We start from the raw sequence: 24043 nt of genomic DNA, 5'->3' as shown, positions 1-24043 counted from the left end.
ACCGCCACACGAGTCAAGCATCAAAATTTCAAGCCTCACCTCACATCCATCCATACAGGTCAGCAACCACCTCATCACCGGACCGCTCGCCAAGAAGGACAGGAAAGCGGTTCCGATAAACTGCTGCACACGTCATGCACATCTTCCGATGACCTCTACCCGCTTCACCATCCATCATGTCTGACGACGAGGGAAGCAAAGAGCAGGTGCTCGACCAAGCACCCAAACGCATCAAGGCCCTGCAATTCGGCCTGCTCAGCCCACAGGACATCATCTCCCAGTCGGTGCTCTCCATCTCCGACCGCAACATCTTCGACTTCGACACCAGTCACTCCGCCGGCCAGAAGCGAGGCCTGACGCAGAATGGACCGAATGATCCCCGCCTCGGCACCTCCTCCAAGACCGCCTTGTGCGAGACTTGCGGCCGGGGTTTGATGCAATGCAATGGCCACTTCGGCCACGTCAGACTCGTCCTCCCCGCCTTCCACTATGGCTACATGAAGAAGATCATGGAAGTGCTCAACTGCATCTGCAAAGACTGCAGCCGCATCCTCATGCCGGAAAAGGAGCGCCGCGCCGCTCTCAAAGCCGTTCGGAAACCAGGACTGGACACTCTTCGAAGAAACGCCATCTGCAAAAAGTTCGTCGCCGAATGTCGCAAGGTCAAAATCTGTCCCCGCTGCTCCAGCTTGAATGGTCCGGTGAGGAAAGTGCCCAACCACCCGCTCAAAATGTTCCACAACAAGTTCGCCATCTACACCATGTCCAATGCCAAGTCCAAGGTCAAGCCCATCCCCATGCTGGCATTCGAAAAGTCGTTCAAAGAGGCCAGCAAGCACAGTGCCGACGTTGACCGGCATATGCGACGTGCCATGGACGACATGCACCCTCTGCGTGTCCTCAACATCTTCCGCAAGATCCCCTCCGTGGATGTCGAACTCCTGGGCATGGATCCTCATCACGGCGGGCGACCAGAGTACATGCTCTGGACCCACGTCCCCGCTCCTCCCGTCACCATCCGTCCGTCCGTTGCGCAAGAACAAGCGAGCACCGAAGACGACATCACCAATAAGCTTGGTGACATTATACACATCAACAACTTCCTCCAGGTCATGCTGACCAAAGGCCAGCCGCTGGTCAAGGTCATGGAAATCTGGGAGTTTCTCCAATTCCAGATCGCCATGTACATCGATGGCACTCTGCCAGGCTTGGGGAGGGATGGCATGCTGGGGAGGACGATGCGAGGCTTTTGTCAGAGACTTAAGGGCAAGCAAGGACGCTTTCGAGGAAACTTGAGCGGAAAACGGGTGGACTTTTCTGGGCGAACAGTCATCTCTCCTGACCCAAATCTCAGCATCGATGAGGTTGCCGTGCCATCTCGCGTGGCCGTGGTCATGACGTATCCGGAAAAGGTCACCCAGCACAACCTCGCGAAGCTCAAGCAATGTGTCATCCGAGGCAGCCGGAAACACCCCGGTGCCAACTTCATTGTCAAAGCCAGTGGCCGGCGAATTGTCCTGTCCACGGCCGGACAAAAGGGCAACCTGAGCACAATCGCTGACGCCCTCGACATCGGTGACACCGTGGAGCGACACCTGGAAGATGGTGACATTGTCCTCTTCAATCGTCAGCCATCGCTGCACAAGTTGTCCATCATGTCGCACAGAGTCAAAGTTCGCCCGTGGAGAACTTTCCGATTGAACGAGTGTGTATGCAACCCATACAACGCGGACTTTGACGGAGATGAGATGAACCTGCACGTCCCGCAGACTGAGGAGGCCAGGACAGAAGCACTGGAGCTGATGGGCGTGAAGCACAATCTCGCAACTCCCAAAAACGGCACGCCTATCATCGCCGCCATTCAAGACTTCATCACTGGTGCTTACCTCCTCAGTCAGAAAGACCGCTTCTTCACCCGAAGAGAGTTCATGCAGATTGTCAGTTTCATGTACGATGGTATCGAAGTCCGAGATCCTTCTACCGGACAAAAATGGCCGGTCAAGATACCCGAGCCTGCGATCCTCAAGCCGCAGACCCTATGGACCGGCAAACAAATCTGGAATGTGCTCATGAAGCCGCATCCGGAGTATCCAGTGAATGTCAATCTGGAAGCGAAGGCCAAGCAATTCACTCCTCCTGATGCCACCAGACTTTTCGACTGGACTGAAGACGAGAATGGAGAAGTCATCTCCGGCCGAAAACCAAAGGGCGACATCGCCCCGGATATGAGCGAGACCGACTCATTCCTCGTCATCAGAAACAGTGAAGTCATGTGTGGAGTGCTCGATAAAGCCACCATTGGCGACGGAAAGAAGGATTCAGTATTCTACATCATCATGCGCGACTTTGGACCCGACTATGCTGTGGTGGCAATGAACCGCCTCGCGAAGCTTTGTGCCCGATGGCTCGGCGAGCAAGGCTTCTCCATTGGTATCGGCGATGTCTACCCCAGCCAGCTTCTGCGCGAGAAGAAAGACAAGCTCGTCAAAGAGGCGTACGACGAATGCATTCGGCTCATCAACGACTTCAACGCTGGAAAGCTGCAGCGGGATCCAGGATGCGATGCAGACGCCACACTGGAGAACAAAATCTCCGGTCTGCTTTCTCGAGTGCGAGAAGCCTGCGGTAACGTCTGTTTCGCCGAGCTCAGTCGATTCAATGCCCCCCTCACCATGGCAAAATGTGGCTCCAAAGGGTCAAACATTAACGTCAGTCAGATGGTGGCGGCGGTCGGACAGCAAATTATCAGCGGAAAGCGAGTGATCAATGGGTTTGAGAATAGAACTCTGCCACACTTCGCAAAGGCCAGCAGAGACCCGCCTGCGAAAGGGTTTGTGGTCAACAGCTTCTTCAGCGGGTTGAATCCCACCGAGTTCATCTTCCACGCTATGAGTGGCCGTGAAGGTCTAGTCGATACCGCTGTCAAGACGGCGGAGACTGGCTACATGTCTCGCCGGCTTATGAAGAGCTTGGAAGACTTGAGCGCGCAGTACGACTTGACAGTGCGGAACTCGATGGGCGGTGTCGTGCAGATGAAGTTTGGCGACGATGGACTGGATCCGGTGGATATGGAGGGCAACGCGAAGCCTGTCGATTTCGACCGCACTTTCTTGCACGCCGTCCACAGAACCTGGGACAATGAAGAAGCTGGCTTGACGGCTAAGCAGATTGCAAGCGTAGTCAAGAAGAGGCTGGATGTGGAGAGAGCGAAGCTTGTCCGCAAGGACAGTAGCGATGGCAGTATCCGGCCGTACGACGACACTAGCGACACCGGGATTGATCAATTGGAGAGCGCGAGAGAGTTCCTGGAGGACATCGAGAATTTCGTCGACGATCGAGCGGAGAAGCTGGTTGCCAGTCGAATGCGACTCCCTGGAACGGATGCCATCTTCAAAATTTCCCGCTCCGCACTCGAAGAATTCCTGCATCTCTGTCTGAAAAAGTTTGAGAAGAGCAAAGTCGAAGCCGGACATGCGGTGGGTGCAGTAGGCGCTCAGTCTATCGGCGAGCCGGGCACTCAGATGACGCTCAAGACTTTCCATTTCGCCGGTGTGGCAGGCATGAACCTGACGCAGGGAGTTCCCCGAATCAAGGAAATCATCAACGCGAGCAAGACCATCTCCACGCCGATCATCACTTGCGCTCTGAATGCAGAACATGATGAGATCGCCGCCCGTCACTGCAAGGCGGTCATCGAGAAGACCTACTTGAAGGATATCGTGGCGTACATCGAGGATGTATGGTATCTCACTGGATCTTACCTCAACATGCGAGTGGACTGGCAGCGTGTGGATGCCCTGGGACTCGACATCAACTTGTACGATGTGACGAACGCCATCGAGAAAACGAAAGGGATGAAGTCGCTGGGTGTGAGCGTCAAGCCCTTTGGCAACAGTCATATTCGCGTGGTTGTCGACCCAGAAGTCTCTGCCAAGCTCTCCAAAGCCCGCCGGGCAAAGAACACCAAGCAAATCCTGGACCGACCCCCCGACGCCACCTTTGAAACGATGCAACTCCTCAAGCGCAAACTACCACAAGTCGTCATCCAAGGCTACCCGGACGCAGCTCGCACCGTACTCAAAAAGGCAGATCAGGCCGACGCGTCGGGCAAAGAAGCCATCAGCGTGTTCGTCGAGGGCTACGGGCTCAAAGCATGCATGACCACGCCGGGCATCAACGGATTGAAAACCGTCACCAACTCTGTCATGGAGATGAAGGAGGTGCTGGGCATCGAAGCGGCGCGCGCCACCATCATCAACGAAATCCGCGAGGTGATGAAGGGCCTCTCCATCGATCCGCGCCACATGCAACTCCTCGCCGACGTGATGACGTACAAAGGGGAAGTGCTCGGCATCACGCGCTTCGGGTTGTCGAAGATGCGCGACAGCGTGCTGCACCTCGCGAGTTTCGAGAAGACGACGGATCACTTGTTCGATGCGGCGATTCAGAATACTCGCGATGAAATCCGTGGGGTGTCGGAGTGCATTATCATGGGTCAGAGCGTGGGGCTGGGCACGGGGGCTATGAAGGTCTTCCGGCCTTTGGGCGTTGAGGGAAGGCCGAGTGGGTGGATGGAGGGTGCGGGTTTGCATGAGGCTGTGAAGAAGGAGGCGAAGGGGAGGCGGGAGAGGTTGGTGGCGTTGAAGGCGGGGTTGGGCAGGGAGGAGGCGGCAGGTGAGCGGGCGTTTGGGGAGTTTGTGCCGCTGGTTGCGCAGGCATAGCGTGGTGGTTTTGAAATGGGTTCGATAAATTCCCCAAGAGCGTGGAGCTAGGTTCGATAGGATTATGCAACATTCAAATGTCACCACTGCCAAATGCTTTGTGCCGTTGAGCCCGTCTAATGAAATCGTCAAGTCATCGCTAAAATGCCAATCGCCCACAGCCTGCCTGGAACATCACGTAGTCGTCGCTCGACCCCCAGGACCCCGCGAAGAACTCGCCGCCGAGCCAACCTCCCGCCTCTCCTCCCCACTCACCTCGCGTACCTCACCGTAGTAATCAGGTGGTTTAGACCCAACATCGTCCCCCCTCGCCATCGTCTCCAACGGAATACCCGCTTCTTGCCCCTCCTCCCTCGGCTTCGGCACATACGCCGGCGGCGCCTCACCCTGCTCATTCAGCCCCTCCTCCCTCTCCCTCGGCGGACCCCTCCACCACCCCGCCGCTCCACCCCTCTGCCGTGCCCGCGGCATCACCGGCGCAGGCATCCCAGCACCTCGCGCCGCGGCAGATTCAGCGAACGGGCCCTGCCGTAAGTGCTGTTGTAGAGCGGAGTGGCGGGTCTGCAGGGTGCGGCGCTGCCGGCGGCGGTAGCAGAAGTAGCAGAGGAGGCCGAGGAGGCATAGGAGGATGATGAGGAAGAGGAAGTAGTAGCCGTAGACGCTGGTGCCGTTGGAGGAGGAGCTGTTGCCGTTGCCGTTGTTGCTTGATGGGGCGGAACCGGTGGATGATGGGACTGGGACGGAGGAGGGGGCGATTTGGGGGGATCGCGGGCGGAGGATTGTCGAGAGGGTGGTGAGGCTCATTGGGTTTTGGACGAGGGCGGCTGGGAGGAGGAGGGGGATGGTTGGTGAGGGCGGTGGTGTTCGCATCTTGGTGGTGTGTGTGGTTGATTGAGCGAGAGGCTGTCGAGGTGCGGGTGAGGATGAGCGGATTGCCTTGCCTTTGCTCGGAGGTGTTATGAGGAGAGGGCGAGCATGATGGCCTTCTTTCAATACCTCTGTGGATTACTCAGGCGGAGGCGGAGGATCGGAGAGGGCTTAATACGTAAGGTAGGCTGAGAGGGGCATTGCGGATGACAAGCGAAGGTTTGGGCGCAGCCTGAGCTGATGTTCCGGGTGACGGAGTGCAGCCTGATCGGGTGGCGGCGCATGCATGGGGGCGGGATTTTCAAATTGATTAACGTCACTCAATTGTTCACGTGTTGGTGGCGCCACTCCGGTTAAGGCTAGCTTCGGGTTGGGTTGGATTCGGTCTTCCCAAGATTGCCTCCGGCGTCCACCATTTCTGCATCGCCCGTCACTCTCTCGGAACTCTAGCAAGATGCCGCGAGCCATCCCAGGTGCGTTCATGCGCGGTATACATCGCTCGTACCTGCCCGCTCATGTGAGGTCCCAGGCGTGCTAGTGGAGTGCGACGCATCCATCAAGGCCATCATCAACCGCATCAACGACCAGCACGACCACGACTTCATCATCGAAGACATCGATGACGAGCATGTATTGATCAAGAGCAGCAAGCTCGACGAGTTGAAGCTGTTGCTGAAGGATGTACGTTGTTCTTCTTGTTCTTATCGCCATTCCCTGGCGGCATCCGCTGACTTTTGCGCCGGCAGGCCTTGAAAGACAGCGTCAGGGAAAACGAGGATTCCTCAGAATCGGACTGATTCCAGCTCACCGGCTGTTCAATCCTTCTGCCGAACCAAAATGCGGCTCGGACCTGGAAGCCACAGCTTATTACTCATACTGCGTAATGACAACTACCCTGACGCGAGCTGGATCATCAAGGGAACCTCACTTCATAAACCCGGCTATCTCAGTAACTACATCTCGCAATTTCCCTGGCTAAATCCCGTGGATACCCTCGACGCTTGATGCCGACATCTAAGCCCCCAGCTTGGCCTTGATCTTGTCCGTGGTGCTGACCTCGTGGTCCTCCGAATCCGGCATGCCCTTCTTCTGCGCCGAGCTGCCAACCTTACCCACCCAGGACGGACGGTGGCCAGCGTAAAGCTCGAGCTCAGGCTTGTGCGACTCCAGCGAGGAGTGATCGTCGAGCGTGCCCGCCTTCACGATGACCGCGTCACCGAACGTGGCGCCCTTGCGGAACAGCGTGCTGCCGCAGTCCGGGCAGAAGTAGGAGGTGATGGCATTCTTGGAGTCGTCGGCGGTCTTCGAGATTTCCTTGGGCGTGCCCTGCACCACTTCGAAGCCCTCGCCGGGCACGATGAGGTTGGTGGAGTAGGTGGAGCCGGAGATCTTGCGGCAGTCTAGGCAATGGCAGAGAGCCTGGTACGGCAGTGTCAGCACTGTATCATTGATCTCGTCACAACGACCATGACTCTACACACCTTGGCCTGGACGTCGCCAGTGTACCTGTACTTGACATGTCCGCAAAAGCAGCTTCCGGTTCCAGGCATGTTGGGCGAGTTCTTCTTTCTTCGACTTTGATATGTGATTGGTTGGTTCTGGTATTCACTTGAATGTGGATGCGACCTTGATGGACAAGATTGACTAGGGTGGAGGGGACGAAAAATATATATACCCTTTGCCCTCCCCCTCTTCCGCGAAAATCATTCCCGGCTCTTATCACCCCCACCAACAACGTCACTGACGCGCGAGGCGGGGTCGAAAGGGACGGCTTGCGCGCATAGCGTCACACTCGCCTGCACCCACATCCGTGACAAATAGGCGAGTCGGAACGCTTTCCGGACTGATGGAGATCGGATTGGCAAAAAGCATTGCTTCTAAGAGGATCCGACGGCATCGGGCGAATTTGGATGAATCGCAGGCGTAGAATGTGGCCAGGTGTCGTTGCGAGTCCTTCGTCATTCGCCGTTGACTACGTTGACCTCGCCCAATCAGCCAGCGCCGATAGATACTCGACATTTGCTCTTTCGAATTGAGGACTGTGAGCTTCGTAGTTCGGTAGTTACGGGATCAAGATGTGGTCAACTGCCAGCATGACACTGCATCCGCCAATGCTGCTGGGTATTCCTATATCACAGCCTTGTGCAACCACTCTACCATTCCATCTGCATCTACTACTCAAAAAATCATATCCCACACCACAAGAAACCCACAAAAGCCCACGGTGCCCCAAAAGACCGCCTGCGCCGTGCTCTTGCGCTCACTCGCCGTCTTCAGCTCGCGGTTCCCCTTGCCCAGATTCTCCGTCGTGAGGTACGAGTCCATGACCAGCTGCTCAATGTGCTCGCTCTGCTGCTGTAGGTTGGCGTGCAGGGTGGAGTGCAGCTCGGAGATGTCGAGGATGCTCTTCTCCGCCTGCCGCACCTGGTCCAGCTGGTCTTCGTACTGGCGCAGCAGGTCCGCGTTTTCGCTTTCGAAGAGTTGGAGTTGGTCGGGAGTGAGTTGGGGGTCTTGGGGGTTTGTGGCTGCGTGGTCGTTGGGTGGAAGGCCGTGTGCGGATTTTCGGTTGCGCGATGTTGGTGATGAGGATGGGATGCCGTTTACGGCTCCGTCGTCGTTGGCGTACGGTATGCCCCCTGGTAGTGTGCCCCCGGCTTTATACAGCGTAGACTTGCTCTTCTCCACCTCGCGATTCAGCCGGACCTCCATCATCTCACTCTGCACCCTGCCCGCCTCCTCCAGCTTCTGCTGCAGAAACAGAATAATGCTTTCCCGCACAGCCGCCACCGTCTTCCTCCCGGCCTCATCCAGCTCCTCATCAGGCGATTTGGCGGTCACTGCACCTCCCGCCGCCCATCTCCCCAACGCCCCCAAGCCCCCTTTTGCGCGCTTGGACAGCGCGACAGAGTCGGCCGTCTGCTTTCGCACATCTTCCACTTGTTTGAGGTTTGTGATTGCCGCGTTCAACTGGCGGAGGAGTTGCTTCGATTGGGCGTCGATGGCTTCGCGCTCGGGGTTCGTGAGGGGGCGCGCGGTGTTGCTGGCGTTTGGAGCTTGTCTTCTTCGCGCTGGAGGGGCGGTGGAGACGTAGGCTGTGCGGATGGAGCGGAGTTCTCGGGTGAGGTCGGAGATGCGCGCGTTCTTTTGACATGCGTTAGTCAGGTGTGGCAAGAGATGCCAGCCGGATAGGGTGGAGGACGTACGATGCTGTATGCTTCTTGCAGGAAGCTGTTGATTTTGGTGATGTCGTGCTCGACGCGCAGCACTGGCGGAACATCGAGGCCTTTCAAGCAGACATTGAAGTCCGGCGTGATGTCCGTCATTGTCGAGTTGAGATGTGCTCTCGAGTGAGCAAGATGTCTGGCTGCTGGATTGAAAGACACCCTGAACAACGTGGTGGAAAGCTAGCAACTTTCCCAAATTGAGTTTCGGGATGCTACGTAGCTGTCTCGAGTCGGCACCAATTCCCCACTACTGTACTCACTTCTGAAGACATTGATTTCAACAACAGTACAAACTTTGCACTCCGCGCTCACTTGTCTTACGGTTTCCTTGATGACGCTGGAACGCCTTCTATAGAAACGGGCATGGTCCTAGGCGTCTTATCATGGACACAATCTTTCTGCTCGCGGGGCTTCGCCCTCACACAACGATGGCAAAAGGCCGAAACCCCGTTGCGTGCATCGGGCCTTCGGGGAAATGTGGAAGGAAGTGGACGGTCGAAAGTCAATAGAGACCCCTTCACGTCTGGCAACCGTCCATGTCGACGGAAAAATCATACTCTTCGAAAATGGCGCGGCGAGAGCATCAACGGATAGCCATTGTTGGCGCCGGGCTGACTGGCCTGCTGATTGCCAATGGCCTTGACCTGCTGGGCATCAAGTATGACATTTTTGAACGAGAGGTCCCTGAATCGAAGCGACGGCGGGAGTGGTCAATGGGGGTCCACTGGTCGCTGGACCTCTTGAAAGAACTGATCGGTGCGGAAAAGAGTGCTCAGCTCGTCGAGAAAGCCACGGTCGATTGCAACCTGGACTACAGCACCGCTCCGGCAAATGGCGCATTGGTCTACGATGGCGTTAGCGGAGACGTCCTCAAGAACCTCAATGTGCAGGGAACCTCGCTTCGAGTGTCGCGCAGAAGATTGAGAGCTCTGCTTGCGGTCGATGTCGACGTCCAGGTACCACAATTCCCAAAAACACTGGGTAGCTGCACAGCTCTAACATGGCGATCCAGTTTGAGCATACACTACGCTCCGTGCACACCACAACGGATGAAGTCAAGCTTGCTTTCTCCACCGACAACGATATAAGAACTTACGACATCGTCATTGGATGCGATGGCCCTCAGTCAACCGTTCGAGCCTTCTTGTACGGCCAAGAGGGCTCGGCAAAACCGCTTGATGGCACTAGTGGCATGCGTTGGCGCAGCCTGGTATGCTACCACGACGCAGAGAAGGCCAAACACGTCCGATCGGCGCATCCTGTCGTGGCGATATCCATCCATCCAGATCTGCTCTTCTTCCTTGGTCCCCAGGACGCGCATGACTCGGCGAACCCCGCAGAGTGGACTTTTGTCGTAGACTTGCACTGGGCGAGCGGCTCTGAAAGCGCCAACGATGGTGTGGAGGCGCTCAAAATGGCCAAGAAGAAGGCAGACAAGCTATGCGAGCCCTTCCGCTCCGCCATTCGTTGGATTCCAGACGACACAGTCATGCAGGCTTCGGACCTTAACGTCTGGATTTCACGGCCTCTCAAAGATCGATTGCTCAGCCCGCGGGTCTTGTTGGCTGGAGACGCTGCCCATGCCATGCCCCCGTTCCGTGGCCAAGGGCTCAACCACGCCATCCAGGACTCGTACAACCTGGTGCAGACCATAAAGCGTCTGACAGAGGAGCGTGCTACGGGTGCCGTGGCTGACGAGGCGCTGGACGCCTACGCGGAAGAGGTCATTGAGCGCGGGGCCGCCGAGACGAAGGCGAGTATCTTGAATGGCAAGATGATGGCCGACTACTACGATTTCAAGTCGAGTCCGTACGCAAAGAAGGGTTTTAGTAAGGGTTAGAATATCCTCAGGAAGTACGGGAGGTGGTGTGATCCCACATAAACCGCTGATGGCGTGGATTTCAATTCGTAGATGCGTGGTCGAGCGAGCAAGGTATCTGTCTGTCGATTGAATAATCTCCGTAACGATCTTCCGTTTATGGGGACCAACCAGCAGCGCACCACTGGTCTATCGGCCACAAGCACTTCCAAAATACGCACTGAAATGCTTCGCCGAGAGTGAAACATTCCATAATAATCCCCGTTCATGGCGTGCCGGTCAAAAGTGTCTGAGCCAGCTGACGGAGAAGATATTATGAAGAGAATACTGGGTCAACAAGTGCAGGAATCAGCATTAAAATCGTACAACCGCACCGCATTCTGGTCATCGCCGCTGCAAATACCAGTTGCACCCAGCAAGCATAGTGGCAGTGACTGTTATGATAGAGCAGCTCTTCGCCATTCCTGTTGCGCGGATGGTGAAGTCGCGAGTTCGACCCTCACTCCCTCGCCGCATGCGGTAAAATTTCGGGGCTACTCGTCGGTGCGAAATATGGGTAAATCAGTTCCAGCAGTGACGTCAGATCTCTGCAAACCCTTCAGCGGGTGTTGCATGTCCCTTGGGGCTCTCTGCAAGTCCCTTGACGCAGTGGTAGCGGTGAGTGTCTACAATTCATACCTGATGAGTAGAACATCTCACTAAACGTACCAGTGCGACTCTTATATGATTCTCAAGAGAATGGTATGGAATGTCGAAGTCGCGAGTTCGACCCTCGCAGGGACTATCGAGTCTTTTTTTTCGCTGCCTCTAGGCCGTGACATGCTAGTACTGATCCAAAATCTGTTCATTGGCACCAGGGGACCAGGGGTCGACCACGAACCACTTTTGCCTGGCGCTGGGCCGTGCCGCACCTGTTTCGATTCTAGGAAGTATGAGGGACTCGAATTTAGGCAGTCCGAGCTTCGGCAGAGAGGGTCGCGGCTGTGCATCTGCGTTCATGATGGTCGTAGCGTTGCGTAGGTCGAGGGAAAGCCGGTTAAGACCGCGTATCTGATCTCCCGTATGGCTGTCGCGCCGTCACGTCCATCGACGGAGAGACGGTCAAGCCCGTGTATATGAATCACAGCGCAGTAACCGGGGATCGGTAGCGTCGGGAATAGGCCGATTGCTGAAATTCGGCGTCAAGTGAGGTCCGGCTTCGGTAGCAAAGCGGAACGTGGGACCCCACTCCCTGACCCGTCCGCCCCCACTTTTTACCTAACTACAGCCTTCCCGCGTGCCTCTGTTCCGACTACGAGTAGGAACGACTGTTCTTTTTGTCCGCCTACCGTCGAACCTCGAAGGGACGGATTCTTCCATCTGACTCTCTCGCACAGAGGGTGGTGAGGTATTACGAGGGGTTCGCTGTTGGAGGCCAGGGTTCGGCGGGCGGCTTCGAACAGCGGTGACGTCCTTGGATGCCAGTTTCCAAATCTTCCTCACACGTCGATTGCCAGATGCCAGGAGGACCAGCTGCGAGGGAGATGGCGGTTCTCAGGAATCTATCAACGCATCGAGGCCTTACACACTCTTCGATTCCTGACCAGATGGACCCTAGCCAGGCCCCAACCCAGCGATCTCGCTCCGATCTGTCCAATGTCCTTGATGGGCACTTGGCTTCAAGTAATAACTGGTCCTATTCCCGATCGCGTACCAAGTAGCTTCTGCTTTTGCCTTGCGTGCTGCTAAGCATGACTACAGCTAGGCTTGCCGCAGTCGTGGGGAGTAGCAGAAGCATGTTCCACTCATGCTTCGAAAAGGTTAGGACAGGACCAACCTCGCTGTCATGACTAAGAGGGGATGATGCGCGTGGTACGTATCTAGGAGCGAGCTGCGCCCTTAGTTGTGCCAAGGAAGATATGAAATCTCGAGAGCACCTATTGTATATAGTGAAGGGCATCGACGGGTAGGTTCTCAAACGACTGCAACAGCGATTGCATCACCACGAACCGGACAGTTTAGCATGACTCGAACACCTGTACAAACCATGGACGTCCCTCACGAACGGTAGACCTGCATCATCGTTGGCGTTGGAGTTTCGGGATTGGTCCAGGCAGCCGAACTCGTGCGCAAGCGTGTTCTGCGCCATGAAGACATCCTGATCTTGGAGCGCGCAGACAACTACGGAGGGTTATGGACAGCGGCGGAATATGTGAGTATGGAGAGCGTTCGAGTAACGAAAATCGACGTAGAAATACTGATTTTCGAAGCCGGGAGCCGCATGCGATGTGTTCAGCATCCTTTACCAGGTCAGCTGGTTCAAAAATCCCCGTGAGCTTCCCTTACCACGCCACCGACGGATTCGCAATTGACGCCTTGCAGATTGGTCGGGCCTTTTTCCAACGAGTCAGGAGTTGGTGCAGTACTATAACGCCTTTGCCGACTTCTATGGCTTGCACCAGAGCACCGTGTTCGAGCAGACCGTCATCGAAGCCTTCTGGTCCGATGAGGAGTCCCTATGGAACGTCGTATGCGAGGACGCAGACACCGACGAACGCTGTGTTTGGCAATGCGATGTACTGGTACAGAGCGCAGGGACTCACAACCACAAGAAGCTCCCGGCCATGGAAGGCATCGAGAAGTTCCAAGGCGACGTATGGCACACCGTCGATTCGCCCGCGCACTACGACTTCACCGACAAAAGAGTGGCCTACATTGGAACAGGCTCGACGGCACTGCAAGCGCTTCCGGTCGTGCAATCTCATACCAAGCATCTGACCATTTTGATGCGATCCATGACATACTGCCATCCATTCCCCCACATCCGATATCCTCCGCTGCTGCTTTGGGCCTTTTCCTGGATTCCGGGGTTGCTCTGGCCGTACGCCGCAGTCGTCTCTTGTGGCTTCGGCTTGTGGACCTGGTTTGTGTTTCGCCCGGGCACGTGGCTGGCTTGGTCGGAGGAGGAGCATTGCCAGCGCTACCTCGATCGTAGCGTCTCTGATCCGGTCTTGCGTCGAAAATTGCAACCCACGGGCCGCTTCGGCTCCAAGCGACCATTGGTGCCGGCGAACTTTTACGATTTAATGCAGCGCGGCAACGTAGAAGTCGCACAAGAAAGGTTGGTGAAGGTCTTCGAGCACGGTCTAGTTTCCGAGCCATTTCCAGCCCCAGACTCTAATCCCGACAACGCGGTCGCCGGAAAGCAGACGTTGGGGATCGACGAGCAGCAGACCAGACGTTTACGCTGCGGTATTACTGGTGGCGCACTCGACGCGTGGACAAGAATTTGTATGTCAACTCTCTCGAAGTATTGCGGAAGTCCGAGAGCGCAGAGAGGTAGAAAGGAGGCAATGCACTCAAGGCTACGACTGCAGATATCATTCGTCGTCCTGCCGATTATGTTCCTCGGCCTGCGGACTGGCGAAGTCCTCGAGTTGACGTCCTATATCGGCTCGAAGGAAGGCATCCTGTACCAAGACATTCGACTCATACGGGTGCTTGGTCCATGTCGATGGCGATTTTCGCGCCCCAAATTTCGGCTTCACCCGGAATCTGACAAGAGAACTTATCCACTAATAAGCCGAGCTCGGAGCTGGAGGTCCTTTGATAAATACAAGCTCACTCACCCGAATTCTGTGCCTGGGCCTTTCCCATCGGTTCTGGACATGGCAACAACAACGACCCTCGAGCTGCAGAGGCTCGAGTCCAAGTCGGAGCATGTCACAATCGACCCCCACCTTCCCGCCTCCACTCCACCTCGCGAAAGCTTTGCGTTGCCAGCGGACGAATCGCCTGACGTATCACCAAGTGACGAAGCAACGACAGTCCTATCCACGAGCCGAGCAGTAATTGTGACTGCTCAATTGATCGGTCTGCAGCTATTCTCGAGTTTTTGCAATGGTGTCGCTGTGGTTGGTCTGCCTGCTATCATCGACACGGTCAAGCTGGAGACCGGCCTTCTTCTGTGGCCGACGTCCGTCTTCTACCTCACAGCCGGATCGTGTCTGATGCTGGCTGGATCTATTACAGACGTCGTGGGCACGAGGCCTATGATCCTAACGGCCAACATGCTGCTCATTGCAAGTGCTTTTGCCTGCGGCGCAGCACGAACCGGAGGCGAACTCATTGCATTCCGCGGCCTGCAAGGTGTCTCCTTCGCCATCGCTGTCCCAGCATCGGTTTCCATCATCTCAACCAACATTGCATATGGGCGGCCGCGGAACCTTGGGTTTTCGTGTCTAGGGTTCTCCAGTCCACTCGGGTTCTTGCTCGGTCTCGTTCTTGGAGGTGTTTTGGTTGACAGTGTCGGATGGCGCCCGGCATTCTACCTTGCCGGGGCTACTACTACTGCATTGTGTCTATTCGGCTTTTGGGCTTTGCCACACGATCCTCGGCCAAGACCTGTTCGCACGATATGGAAGCAGCTAGCTTTGAATATTGATTGGGTGGGAACGATGGTTCTTAGTGCTGGAATAACGGTTCTAGCATACGTCCTGGCGTAAGTTTCCGCAACTTTCAGTACAGCTGTTACACGAGTTTACTGACAATGACAGAATGCTCTCGTCCGATATCATGAACATCCGCCGCGCTTCCAATATTTCGCTGCTGGTCATCAGTGTTGCCACGATTCCAGTGTTCATCTGGTGGATGAACCACCAAGTAGAGCACAATCGTCCAGCAGTGATGCCAAATTCGCTCTGGCGCAACGCCAGCTTTACGAGCATTTGTATCATGGTACTGCTTTCCAATGCAGTCAGCAATAATATGGAGCCGTTCTGTAGTCTGTTGTGAGTCCTCTGCCCATGCTTCGTGCTATACAAGGGATCAGTACTGACGCTTCCCAGCTTCCAGCAAGTCCAAGGCCACTCAGCACTTGAAGCATCAATCCGCATCCTCCCCGCCCTTGTCACAGCGGTGCTAATCAACATTTCGCTTGGCTACTTTGTGAATCGACTGCCGGTTATGTTGGTCGTATTGGCTGCCTCCGCGATCGCCGCTCTATCACCACTTCTCATGGCCGTCATCAAGCCCCAATGGCCGTACTGGTACATGGCGTTCACCGCACAGGTAAGGGAGTCCGATGGCCCGCCATCTGATGTTGAATATGTGGTAATGTGCCGTTAACACATATTTCTACACAGGTCTTCCTACAAGTCTGTACCAACACCTTGTTCACCGTCGGTCTGCTCATCATCTCCGCTGTGTTTCCCTCACGGACCCAGGCTTTGGGCGGCGCAGTGTTCAATACCTGCGCGCAACTTGGCACCTCCATTGGATTAACGGTAACTCAAGTCATCACCGAATCAGTCACGGCCAGCTCGGATGAAGTCAACAAGTCGTCCCCCAAAGCCCTGATGGACGGGTATCGCGCCGTCTTTTGGGCCTTGTTTGCGATGATGGTTTTGGTAGGGCTCACAGGTGCGTTGGGGTTGCGCCGGGTAGGTAAGATTGGCGTAAAGCAAGATTGATCTGGCTTCTGTCGGGTGTAAGATCGCCAGTCAGTAAGAGCAGATAGTCACTATTGAGTACTGCGACCTCCGCTATTGAATCGTGTATTGCTCGATGGACCAGATGTGGAAAGCCGCTGCCGTGATGTCAAGGGCACATCGTCAAACACTCCAACCCCACGATATGAATGTTCGGCTTACGTGAGAGGCGGTGGCTCATCACATCTACAGAGCATTTTTGAGCAATGGGCTGCGGACAATCAGAAGCACTGTACTAGTAGATGCCGATGGCAGACGCGTCCCTAGCCGAACTGTCTCCAAGATTGGGGCATACGGTAGATGGCCCAGACTCGCAAGAAGTCGAAGAGTGGATCGGAAGAGCTCGCGACCAAATTGCCACAACTGGCCGGGCACAATGCCCTGGGACTCTAGCATTGCGATTGGCTCTGCAAGCTGGACCGACTTCAAAGGGGTATTGGGCAGCGAGGAGCGAAGACGACTGTGAAAGTTGAATGAAGCTTGCTGGAAGCAGAGGCATTGATTGCAGCGATTCTGGGGGCATTTAAACGGCAGTATGCGGAGGCATCACCATCGGGTGGGAGACCTTACAGCCTGGGCATCCTCTTGTGCAAACGTTACGTGTAGTCCGTGTTTGGGAGAGCCTCAACCGATCGACAGAGTTTCTTGGCAACGGGCAATGCACCTCGAGTGAAACACGGAACTTTGCGCCAGCGGCTAGAGCTGCCCTCCATCATCAGCCGCACCTGCACGCTTCTCCTCCAATAGGCAGTGCACAGCGAAGTGCATGATTGTGGCGTCGCAGCCCGCTGGAAGGGGTAGGGTGAAGTTGGCCAGACCCCACAGCGGGCAGTGCGGGGACCCCGCCTTTTGACAGCTTCGGGTAAGATCCCCGCAGCTGTCGAGAAGTTTAATTGACACACGGACGGCTAGTCCAACAAGGCTTGAAGCGAGCGTGGCTGTTTTCGTCGGTCAGTGCTTTCTTCCTGCACGGTACCTCTTGCCATTTTCTGCTTGGACCGGGGGGTGGCTGTCTCCGTCGGCACGCATTGCCCTCGCTCTCTCCTTCCTAAAGAATCTTGTACACGACCCTGGTCTCCGATTCTCAAAGGGCGCGGCGATCGTGACGGAGAGTGTTGTGATTTCGATGCACACCGCGTTCCCGCGCTCGCCCGGAGAGTCCATACAACGCCACTATCCGTGTTTGGAGCCAATAGATGGCGTTTTGTGCTTCGGGAGAATTCGCGTCCGTACCCCCTATCTCGCGGGGAGAGGTGATCTGCCACGTCCTCGTACTTTTGTACCGCTGGTCTGGGCTCTGGCATCCCCGCTTGCATTGTTGCGTATAAAGATACGATGCGCCAACGATAGATCTGCGTCTTTCGGCAGGTTACACTCGCCCTTCTTCTTGTCGGGCAAGCAACATGAACGCCTCTTCTGCCTCTTCCGACTACCACGTCCTTTCGAAGGCAGCGCAAGTTATGGATTCCTATCCCGTAAACCTCACAAGGGCGGTCGGCATCGCCTCAATGCTCTTCGTCCTGGCTTTTTGCAGACTTTCTCCGTCATCGAAATCGACGAAAGCATGGACAGCTTTCTATCTGACGGTGTTTTTCCTGTACACCCTACAACCGCTTGCTTTCCAGGCGACGACTGCATCCATCAAGCTCTATGCTAGCCAACATCCCATCAAGACCACGCTCACTCTTGTCGCCATTGCTGCGCCGCTCAAGTATATCCAGCAGAAGCTCAGATATGCCAGACTCAATGCCATCAAGATGAAGTTTGGATACACCAACGACCCGACGACTTGGCAGGACATGACAGTCGAGCAGGCGCAGGAAATTGAGTCAAATATGGCTGAGGTGAGACCTTGTCTGACTGGAGTTGGGATCAGTTTTTCTGACTTGTGTTGTTCGTCTAGTGGGAGTTCCCCCGACTCTGGCAATTCGGCTGGATCTCTGACTTCTTCCGGGTGAGTCCAACGTACAGAGCATATCGGTGGCAGCTTCGTTAACATGGCTCCCAGACTTCCACGGATCCCGCCGTTTCCCGTGTCATTGGCGCCTCGGGCCACTTCATCAACGAGGACAAGAAGATCGAACACCAACGTATGCAAGCCACCATCCACCTCATGACGGGATTCGTCGCCTACAAAGTCAAATCCCGCAACCACAGTCTTGTGGTGGCACGCATCAACGAGCACCATCATCGTTACGGCATCAAGATCAACAGCGACGACGTCCTCTACCTCATGATTCATTTCGGTCTCGCACCCGTGCCATGGATCAATCGGTTCGGGTATCGCAAGATGGAAGATTTCGAAGTTCACGCTATTTGGACCTTGTGGAGGGAGAATGCTTGTCGCATGGGTGTCAAGTATATCCCCAAGACGCTCGAGCAAGCGATGGAATGGCGAAAGGTGCGTCTATCCTCCTTTGCGTCGTTGTGAATCTAGCACTGACAAGCTTAGAACTTCGAAACGACTTTCCGCTGGCGGGAAGATGCCAACGAAGTCATGGCCATGGCCATGCTGAACCAAGTCTTGTATCCCGTCCCCGGCCCGCTGAAGGGCTTTGTTGCACAAGTCTTTGCCTCCATTGTGGAATGGGACATCGTATACTACTGTCGTGAGTCCACTCTGACCTCTCTGACTGCGCGTCAGCCCACTAACTGAGCGTGCTCTTACAGAACTCGAAAAACTCCGTCCCTCGCCTGTGATTCGATCTATTGCGTACGACTTCTTCCGCCTTTGCGCCTTCCTGATCCGCGAATTCGGCCTCCCTCGTCTCAGCCCTTACCAACGCTCGCCCCAAGAATCCGGTCCTGATGGTCGCATGACCTTTGGCCACACCCCCTACGACACCATGCCCTGGTGGCAAGAACGTACTTTCTGGAACCTCTGGGGCCCACGCGCGCTCTTTGGTCGATTGCTCGGCCTGCCACGTCCCAGCAGCGAATATCAAAGCGAGGGTGTGCCTTTCGAGTCCATGGGCGCTCCACATCCCTATCCGAGGGCGCAGGCGGCGATTGAGAAAAAGGTTCGCGAGAATGCCGCGATACTGGAGGATGCGCCATTCGGATTCCGTCCCGCTGTCGGGTTCCAAGCGAACCGCCTACTCCCTCCTGTCGACGGACCGGCCTATGGAAGTGAGATGAATACTTTCCCACCTGATACACCCACGACGCCTGCGAGTCCGCTTCGCTTCAGCCGCGAGTACGAACGGCGTGGTGGTGTCTACTCGAACCTGGGCGATGTGGAGACTCCTGCTGACGTGCTGAGCGGGACGGACAAAGATTTAAAGGAGAAGGTGCTTGCCGCTGTGCCTCATACGCCAAGGGCAAACGGCGCGACTGTGGGTTGAGATCTGAGAGGCGTGTGAGTTGGGTGGTTGGGCCAGGATGATGCGTGACGCGAGACTGTGAACAGTAGCCTCTGTGTTCTGTTGTCTGATAATTTTTGAATTCACATCTTTCCTTTGCAAATTCCCATCGCCTTGGTCCTCGTGCTGCACTTGTGTCGAATGCTGGAGAAAGTCGCTCCTCACTGCCTCGTAGAATCATGCGTCTCTTGCCCAGGCTCATGACTTCCTCAACGTCCTCAGTGCATTCATTCCGGACTTGTTCGTCGGAGTGCTGATCTTACCGTTGCACCAACAATCCAGCGTTTACAGCAGCTATGAAACCGTGGACACCCCAGTCATGGCCGAGGATGTTTGCTTTGCAGGAGAGATCAAAGGTATAAATGAATCATGCTCTATGAGTTTACACAACATGCGGCGACATTTGAAGGAGCCTCTCCTCCGCCAACGGTCCTACATTGTTCAAAATAACAATTCATGTCCCTCCCGATGCCAGAATTTGCCAGTGTTCTCCATCGTAGTCTCCCGCACCACTTTCCACAACCCCGCCGCGGCAACCTCTGGCTCGACCACTTCTGGAATCTTCGCAATATCGGGATTGAGATTGGTGTTCGTAAAGCCCGGATGCAGCATCGTAACAATCACATCATCTTCCTTGAGCTCGACGGCGAATGTCTTGAAGAAATTATTCACGGCACCCTTAGATGCGCGGTACGCATACATGGTGCCAGAACTGTTGTCGGCTATCGATCCCACGCGTGAGGATATGACGCCAATGCGTCGTGGAGCTGGCGCTTTGAGAACGTTCGGGAGCAAGGCTTGCGTAAGCAGGACAGGGCCGTAGGCGTTAACCGCAAATGACTTTTGCATCACTTCCAAGTTCACGGTCTCGCGGGTGTCCAATTTCGGGTCGATCATGATACCTAGACCAGAAAGGAATCGTAAGCGTCTGTTGTAAGGCGAGGACGGAAAAGACGAACCGGCAATGTTAACTAGGACGTCCACTGGCTCATCGCCAATCAACTGTTTGAACTTGGCAATCGAGTCGGGCTTGGTCACATCGACTTGTGCGATTTTGCATTTATCGCCCGCCAACGCTTTTAGAGCATCGCCTTCGGTCATGTCTAGGGCGTAGACTTTGTACCCCTATGCCAACGATGAGTAACGCGTCGTAGGGGCTGGTCTTTCCGATGCTACCTCTTTGATCAGGATCTTGGCCCAGCGATTCCCGATTCCACTGTTGCAACCGGTAAGGACTATGCAGATTAGTATTGTTCAAGAATGAACGAACGTTGGGGAACAAACCTGCGGTAGGCATCTTGTTTGCAACAATAGAGGACGCAATCGTGTGAAAGCGCCAACTCTTACGCCGCAGAATGGATTGGTGAGCGCTGCTTTATGTCTGATCAATTGCAAGGGTGTCAACGAATATAACTACTTGTAGCTCCTCCGAGTCATGAAATGTCGACACCGGCCCATACCGAGGTTCGGTATTTGCTTTCGATTGGCACAGTGGCTCGCGGAAGAATACGGATCGCCAGAGGACATCATGACAAGCCACAATGTACCTCGCTGGAAATTCGTCTTTCACAGCCTAGCCTTGCGACGCCCGTACCCCACACCCCGCAGTGGGCTTTAAGCTTTGCCTCCACGATTCTTGGCCAAGCGGGACGCGCGAATTCAACCACGCTCTAGACTCCCGCCATCGAACTCAATAAGTGTCGTCCTCGGTTCCACCTTCTTCGAATTCCGACATGAGGGCAGGGGGCCTGCATCCCATTTCGGAATGCGCGAGACAGCATGATACTCTGAGAATCGGCTCAAACCTTCGCATGACCGCGATCGCGACGAAAACACCGCTTCGGGCTTCTTCCAGCGACCTGGCTGGACACGACCGAGTCGCGCCTCTCGTCCCCACGGCGCGTGTGGACAGATTTCGGCGCAAAAGGGCGATGGGATGCACCCCGCAATGTCCACGGTGATCGTGGTGCCCAACATCGCCTGTGTATAAAGCTGTACTCCTCTCGCGGACGTGGCGAAGTGAGTTCCAGATCATCCCCCTCCATCCTCGTTCAAACTACTCCTGTAAATCAACATGGTTCTTACAATCTACGGCTACGTACCCGCCTGGGGTCTCCCTGACATCAGCCCTTACGTGACAAAGGCTGTATTCTTCATGAAGATCGCCGGAATCGAATTCAAATACCAACCTGAGAACCTCGCTGAACTCGACACGAACTCCCCGTATGGCAAGCTGCCATACATTGTCGACGACGACGGAACCAAGGTTGGCGACTCGAATGAAATCATTCGGTATCTCGAGAAGACGCGCAACATCAACCTGGACGAGGGCTTGTCAAATGCCGAGCTGGCCGTCAATCTCAGTTTCGAGCGCATGCTCGCCGAGTTCACCTACTGGACAGGCGTCAGTAAGTGCTCCTTACATCCTACTGGCGCAAAGTCAGTGCCCCACGAGTCTTGCGAACTAGCAGCTTACACATCACACAGTCCAGCCGCGTTGGCGAGAAGACGCGGGATGGGAAACGTATATCCCATACATTGTCCAGGGCGCCGAAGTCACCCCTCCCCTTCGCGAAGCCCTCGACGCCTTTCGCGAACGCATTCTATCTCAATTCGTCGGAACAGGCATGGGTCGTCGACCCGCGAAGACCGTTCTGGCGTTGTATCAAGAGGACATCGATGCCATTTCCTTCTATCTCGCAGATAAGAAATATTTCAGCGGGGACAAGGTGCGTACGGTCGATGCTATGGTGTATGCCATGTTGAGACACTTTGTCGACCAGCCGCAGAAGTGGTTGGGTACGGGGTATGTGGAGAGCAAGCAGAATCTGAAGAACTATCTCGAGCGAATGCGGGCGGAATTTGACATGTAGATGGCGATCTACGGTCGAAACGCTTGGAATGAAAACGCACCGCGGTTTGGTTGATAGTATCTCGCCATTGCTTCTCATCCCTGTCCTTTCATCAGACTTGTGTATTCAGTCATCATGAAGCGTAGTATAACAGAATCCCGTGCCGGGTTGACTCACACGAGAGAAGAGCTAATCTAGGATGTTCGATTTCGAGGCCGATGCCGATGGCCGTTGTCATAAACGTGGTCCAGTTCTGTCGAGGCTGGGCCGCCCATTGGAATCCTCATTTCGCCCGAGCCGGAGATGGTGGGTCCTCATGGGACAGGTGTCGTTATCCCCGGTGGATAGGGCACTCTCATTCGGAATGAGAGCGCCTCCTGTGGACGGGTCAACTCACTGCTTCTCCCTTCCCGAGCTCAGGACGTTTGACCTGTGATACGTATAATCGATGCGCACATACGGAGTACGTAGAAGAAGAAAATCACTCCGCTCCTCATTATTGAAACACGCAGTGTAATCATTGGATCATGCACCTTGAGTGCTTGGATGCCGCAAGTTTCCTTTGAGCTCGCCACATCTCCACGTCTGCAGCAAAAGTCGGGTGCTGGCTGTGCTTGATCACCTCGAGGGCTTGCGTCGGATCCGCGCCCTGATCGAGCAAGTACCACGTCAGCTCGCGCGTGTCCGCGATGACAGTATGTCCTCGATAGAGGCCTTCGATGACTTCCGAGTCGGAGACGTAGCAAAGCGGCGTACCGCGGTGGAAAGTAGGAACGTGCTTTTGAGTCACGGGCTGGTCGAGAGCGTTGACGTCGAGGCCGACGTCTTCGACGAGGTGGCGCACCATGGCCATGCGTTCGGCATATGTGTACGCTTTGTCGTGCTCTCTGTCGCTCATCAGCTCGCGCGTCGAGTCGGGCCGGCCGGTCAACCATGGATGAGTCGCTTCCTGAACGGCGAGATGGAGCGCTCTCCACCCCATCGGAGCCCCATGGGACCGCAGGAGGTCGAACGTGGCGACAGTCGAGTAGGCCGCCGCTCTCTCTAACAGAGGCGGACAATTGCGCAGCTCGACGGTGATGAAGTTGGGGTCGATCGGGGGCTGGCCTCTGGGATACACGTCCGCGCCATGCGAGAGGCAGTATGAGACCAGGTAGTCTTTAGACAGAACGCGCCAGAGGAACGGCAATTGCTTGCGTGGAGAGGACAAGTCGTAGCCGTTGATATCCCAGCCGTGAGCGAGCAAGATATCGAGAATTCCGGTCGAGACATTACTAATGCCAGCAATGTTACCAGTGTCGAGGCTCTGTACATTGAACTTGCAATCAGATACAACGTAGGAGAGTACTGAGGTGGCATTGTGGCGAATGCTGGTGTCGCAAGCAAAGTCCAGCAAAGTGAAGGTGCGGTCTGGCATGGGCTTCATAGCAACCATTTCCGGTGTGATGACGCGAGAGAGGAGATCCACATCATCTGTCTCGCATGCTTTGCGGATGGATAAATATGGCTCTTCGTCATAGTTGGGCCGACTCATTGTGGAGTGCTGTGAAGCGAACGCAGCGCGATACAATGATCGAAGAGGTAAAGCAACGAGACCCTTTGAGGAGGACGAATTACACGTGGTAAATTCCGCCTTTTCCGTCAGCCGTCGCTGTTTCAAGCATTCGTAATCGGACCAGACCATCTTCACAATCCCGAGGGCCAGCTAACGCTACTTTACAATGACGTTC

The 24043-nt window shown here is 55.3% G+C and overlaps 11 protein-coding genes across 11 annotated transcripts; 7 read left to right on the top strand and 4 right to left on the bottom strand.

Moving 5' to 3' along the window:
- Nucleotides 1–176: 176 nt before the first annotated feature.
- BDY17DRAFT_246987 (uncharacterized protein) lies at nucleotides 177–5616 on the top strand (the record flags this gene model as incomplete). The annotated part of the gene is made up of 3 exons (XM_033730776.1): nucleotides 177–1159; nucleotides 1355–4639; nucleotides 5553–5616. 3 exons carry the CDS (start codon nucleotides 177–179, stop codon nucleotides 5614–5616), a joined length of 4332 nt encoding a protein of 1443 aa, XP_033591636.1.
- A 426-nt stretch (nucleotides 5617–6042) lies between these two features.
- BDY17DRAFT_321940 (TFIIH subunit TTDA/Tfb5) lies at nucleotides 6043–6385 on the top strand (the record flags this gene model as incomplete). The annotated part of the gene is made up of 3 exons (XM_033736727.1): nucleotides 6043–6061; nucleotides 6118–6269; nucleotides 6335–6385. The coding sequence occupies 3 exons, from the start codon at nucleotides 6043–6045 to the stop codon at nucleotides 6383–6385; spliced, it is 222 nt and encodes a 73-aa protein (XP_033591635.1).
- Nucleotides 6386–6510: 125 nt separating this feature from the next.
- BDY17DRAFT_96068 (DUF636 domain protein) lies at nucleotides 6511–7452 on the bottom strand. The gene is made up of 2 exons (XM_033738881.1): nucleotides 7070–7452; nucleotides 6511–7007 (listed from the first exon to the last, which is right to left on the bottom strand). The coding sequence occupies exons 1-2, from the start codon at nucleotides 7136–7138 to the stop codon at nucleotides 6603–6605; spliced, it is 474 nt and encodes a 157-aa protein (XP_033591634.1). The 5' UTR covers nucleotides 7139–7452; the 3' UTR covers nucleotides 6511–6602.
- A 314-nt stretch (nucleotides 7453–7766) lies between these two features.
- Nucleotides 7767–8911, bottom strand: BDY17DRAFT_321938 (uncharacterized protein; the record flags this gene model as incomplete). Its single annotated transcript, XM_033736726.1, has 2 exons — nucleotides 7767–8729; nucleotides 8792–8911. The coding sequence occupies 2 exons, from the start codon at nucleotides 8909–8911 to the stop codon at nucleotides 7767–7769; spliced, it is 1083 nt and encodes a 360-aa protein (XP_033591633.1).
- A 467-nt stretch (nucleotides 8912–9378) lies between these two features.
- Nucleotides 9379–10652, top strand: BDY17DRAFT_308518 (uncharacterized protein; the record flags this gene model as incomplete). The annotated part of the gene is made up of 2 exons (XM_033735220.1): nucleotides 9379–9768; nucleotides 9825–10652. 2 exons carry the CDS (start codon nucleotides 9379–9381, stop codon nucleotides 10650–10652), a joined length of 1218 nt encoding a protein of 405 aa, XP_033591632.1.
- Nucleotides 10653–10784: 132 nt separating this feature from the next.
- On the top strand, nucleotides 10785–11774 carry BDY17DRAFT_292865 (uncharacterized protein). The gene is made up of 2 exons (XM_033732897.1): nucleotides 10785–11288; nucleotides 11343–11774. The coding sequence occupies exons 1-2, from the start codon at nucleotides 10899–10901 to the stop codon at nucleotides 11649–11651; spliced, it is 699 nt and encodes a 232-aa protein (XP_033591631.1). The 5' UTR covers nucleotides 10785–10898; the 3' UTR covers nucleotides 11652–11774.
- A 1173-nt stretch (nucleotides 11775–12947) lies between these two features.
- On the top strand, nucleotides 12948–16208 carry BDY17DRAFT_95961 (major facilitator superfamily domain-containing protein). The gene is made up of 4 exons (XM_033738880.1): nucleotides 12948–15111; nucleotides 15167–15400; nucleotides 15458–15680; nucleotides 15755–16208. The coding sequence occupies exons 1-4, from the start codon at nucleotides 13235–13237 to the stop codon at nucleotides 16079–16081; spliced, it is 2661 nt and encodes an 886-aa protein (XP_033591630.1). The 5' UTR covers nucleotides 12948–13234; the 3' UTR covers nucleotides 16082–16208.
- Nucleotides 16209–17404: 1196 nt separating this feature from the next.
- Nucleotides 17405–19817, top strand: BDY17DRAFT_292854 (uncharacterized protein). The gene is made up of 5 exons (XM_033732896.1): nucleotides 17405–17943; nucleotides 18003–18053; nucleotides 18108–18500; nucleotides 18552–18708; nucleotides 18770–19817. The coding sequence occupies exons 1-5, from the start codon at nucleotides 17503–17505 to the stop codon at nucleotides 19441–19443; spliced, it is 1716 nt and encodes a 571-aa protein (XP_033591629.1). The 5' UTR covers nucleotides 17405–17502; the 3' UTR covers nucleotides 19444–19817.
- An 85-nt stretch (nucleotides 19818–19902) lies between these two features.
- On the bottom strand, nucleotides 19903–20758 carry BDY17DRAFT_321936 (3-oxoacyl-reductase; the record flags this gene model as incomplete). The annotated part of the gene is made up of 4 exons (XM_033736725.1): nucleotides 19903–20363; nucleotides 20421–20586; nucleotides 20638–20696; nucleotides 20746–20758. The coding sequence occupies 4 exons, from the start codon at nucleotides 20756–20758 to the stop codon at nucleotides 19903–19905; spliced, it is 699 nt and encodes a 232-aa protein (XP_033591628.1).
- A 577-nt stretch (nucleotides 20759–21335) lies between these two features.
- Nucleotides 21336–22423, top strand: BDY17DRAFT_95898 (glutathione S-transferase). Its single transcript, XM_033738878.1, has 2 exons — nucleotides 21336–21869; nucleotides 21949–22423. The coding sequence occupies exons 1-2, from the start codon at nucleotides 21536–21538 to the stop codon at nucleotides 22332–22334; spliced, it is 720 nt and encodes a 239-aa protein (XP_033591627.1). The 5' UTR covers nucleotides 21336–21535; the 3' UTR covers nucleotides 22335–22423.
- A 241-nt stretch (nucleotides 22424–22664) lies between these two features.
- BDY17DRAFT_95911 (uncharacterized protein) lies at nucleotides 22665–23905 on the bottom strand. The gene is made up of 2 exons (XM_033738879.1): nucleotides 22744–23905; nucleotides 22665–22690 (listed from the first exon to the last, which is right to left on the bottom strand). The coding sequence occupies exon 1, from the start codon at nucleotides 23845–23847 to the stop codon at nucleotides 22831–22833; it is 1017 nt and encodes a 338-aa protein (XP_033591626.1). The 5' UTR covers nucleotides 23848–23905; the 3' UTR covers nucleotides 22665–22690; nucleotides 22744–22830.
- Nucleotides 23906–24043: the final 138 nt, after the last annotated feature.

Source organism: Neohortaea acidophila (assembly GCF_010093505.1).
Source record: "Neohortaea acidophila strain CBS 113389 unplaced genomic scaffold BDY17scaffold_3, whole genome shotgun sequence".
NCBI lineage: Eukaryota > Fungi > Ascomycota > Dothideomycetes > Mycosphaerellales > Teratosphaeriaceae > Neohortaea > Neohortaea acidophila.
This window is presented reverse-complemented; position numbering and strand designations above follow the sequence as displayed.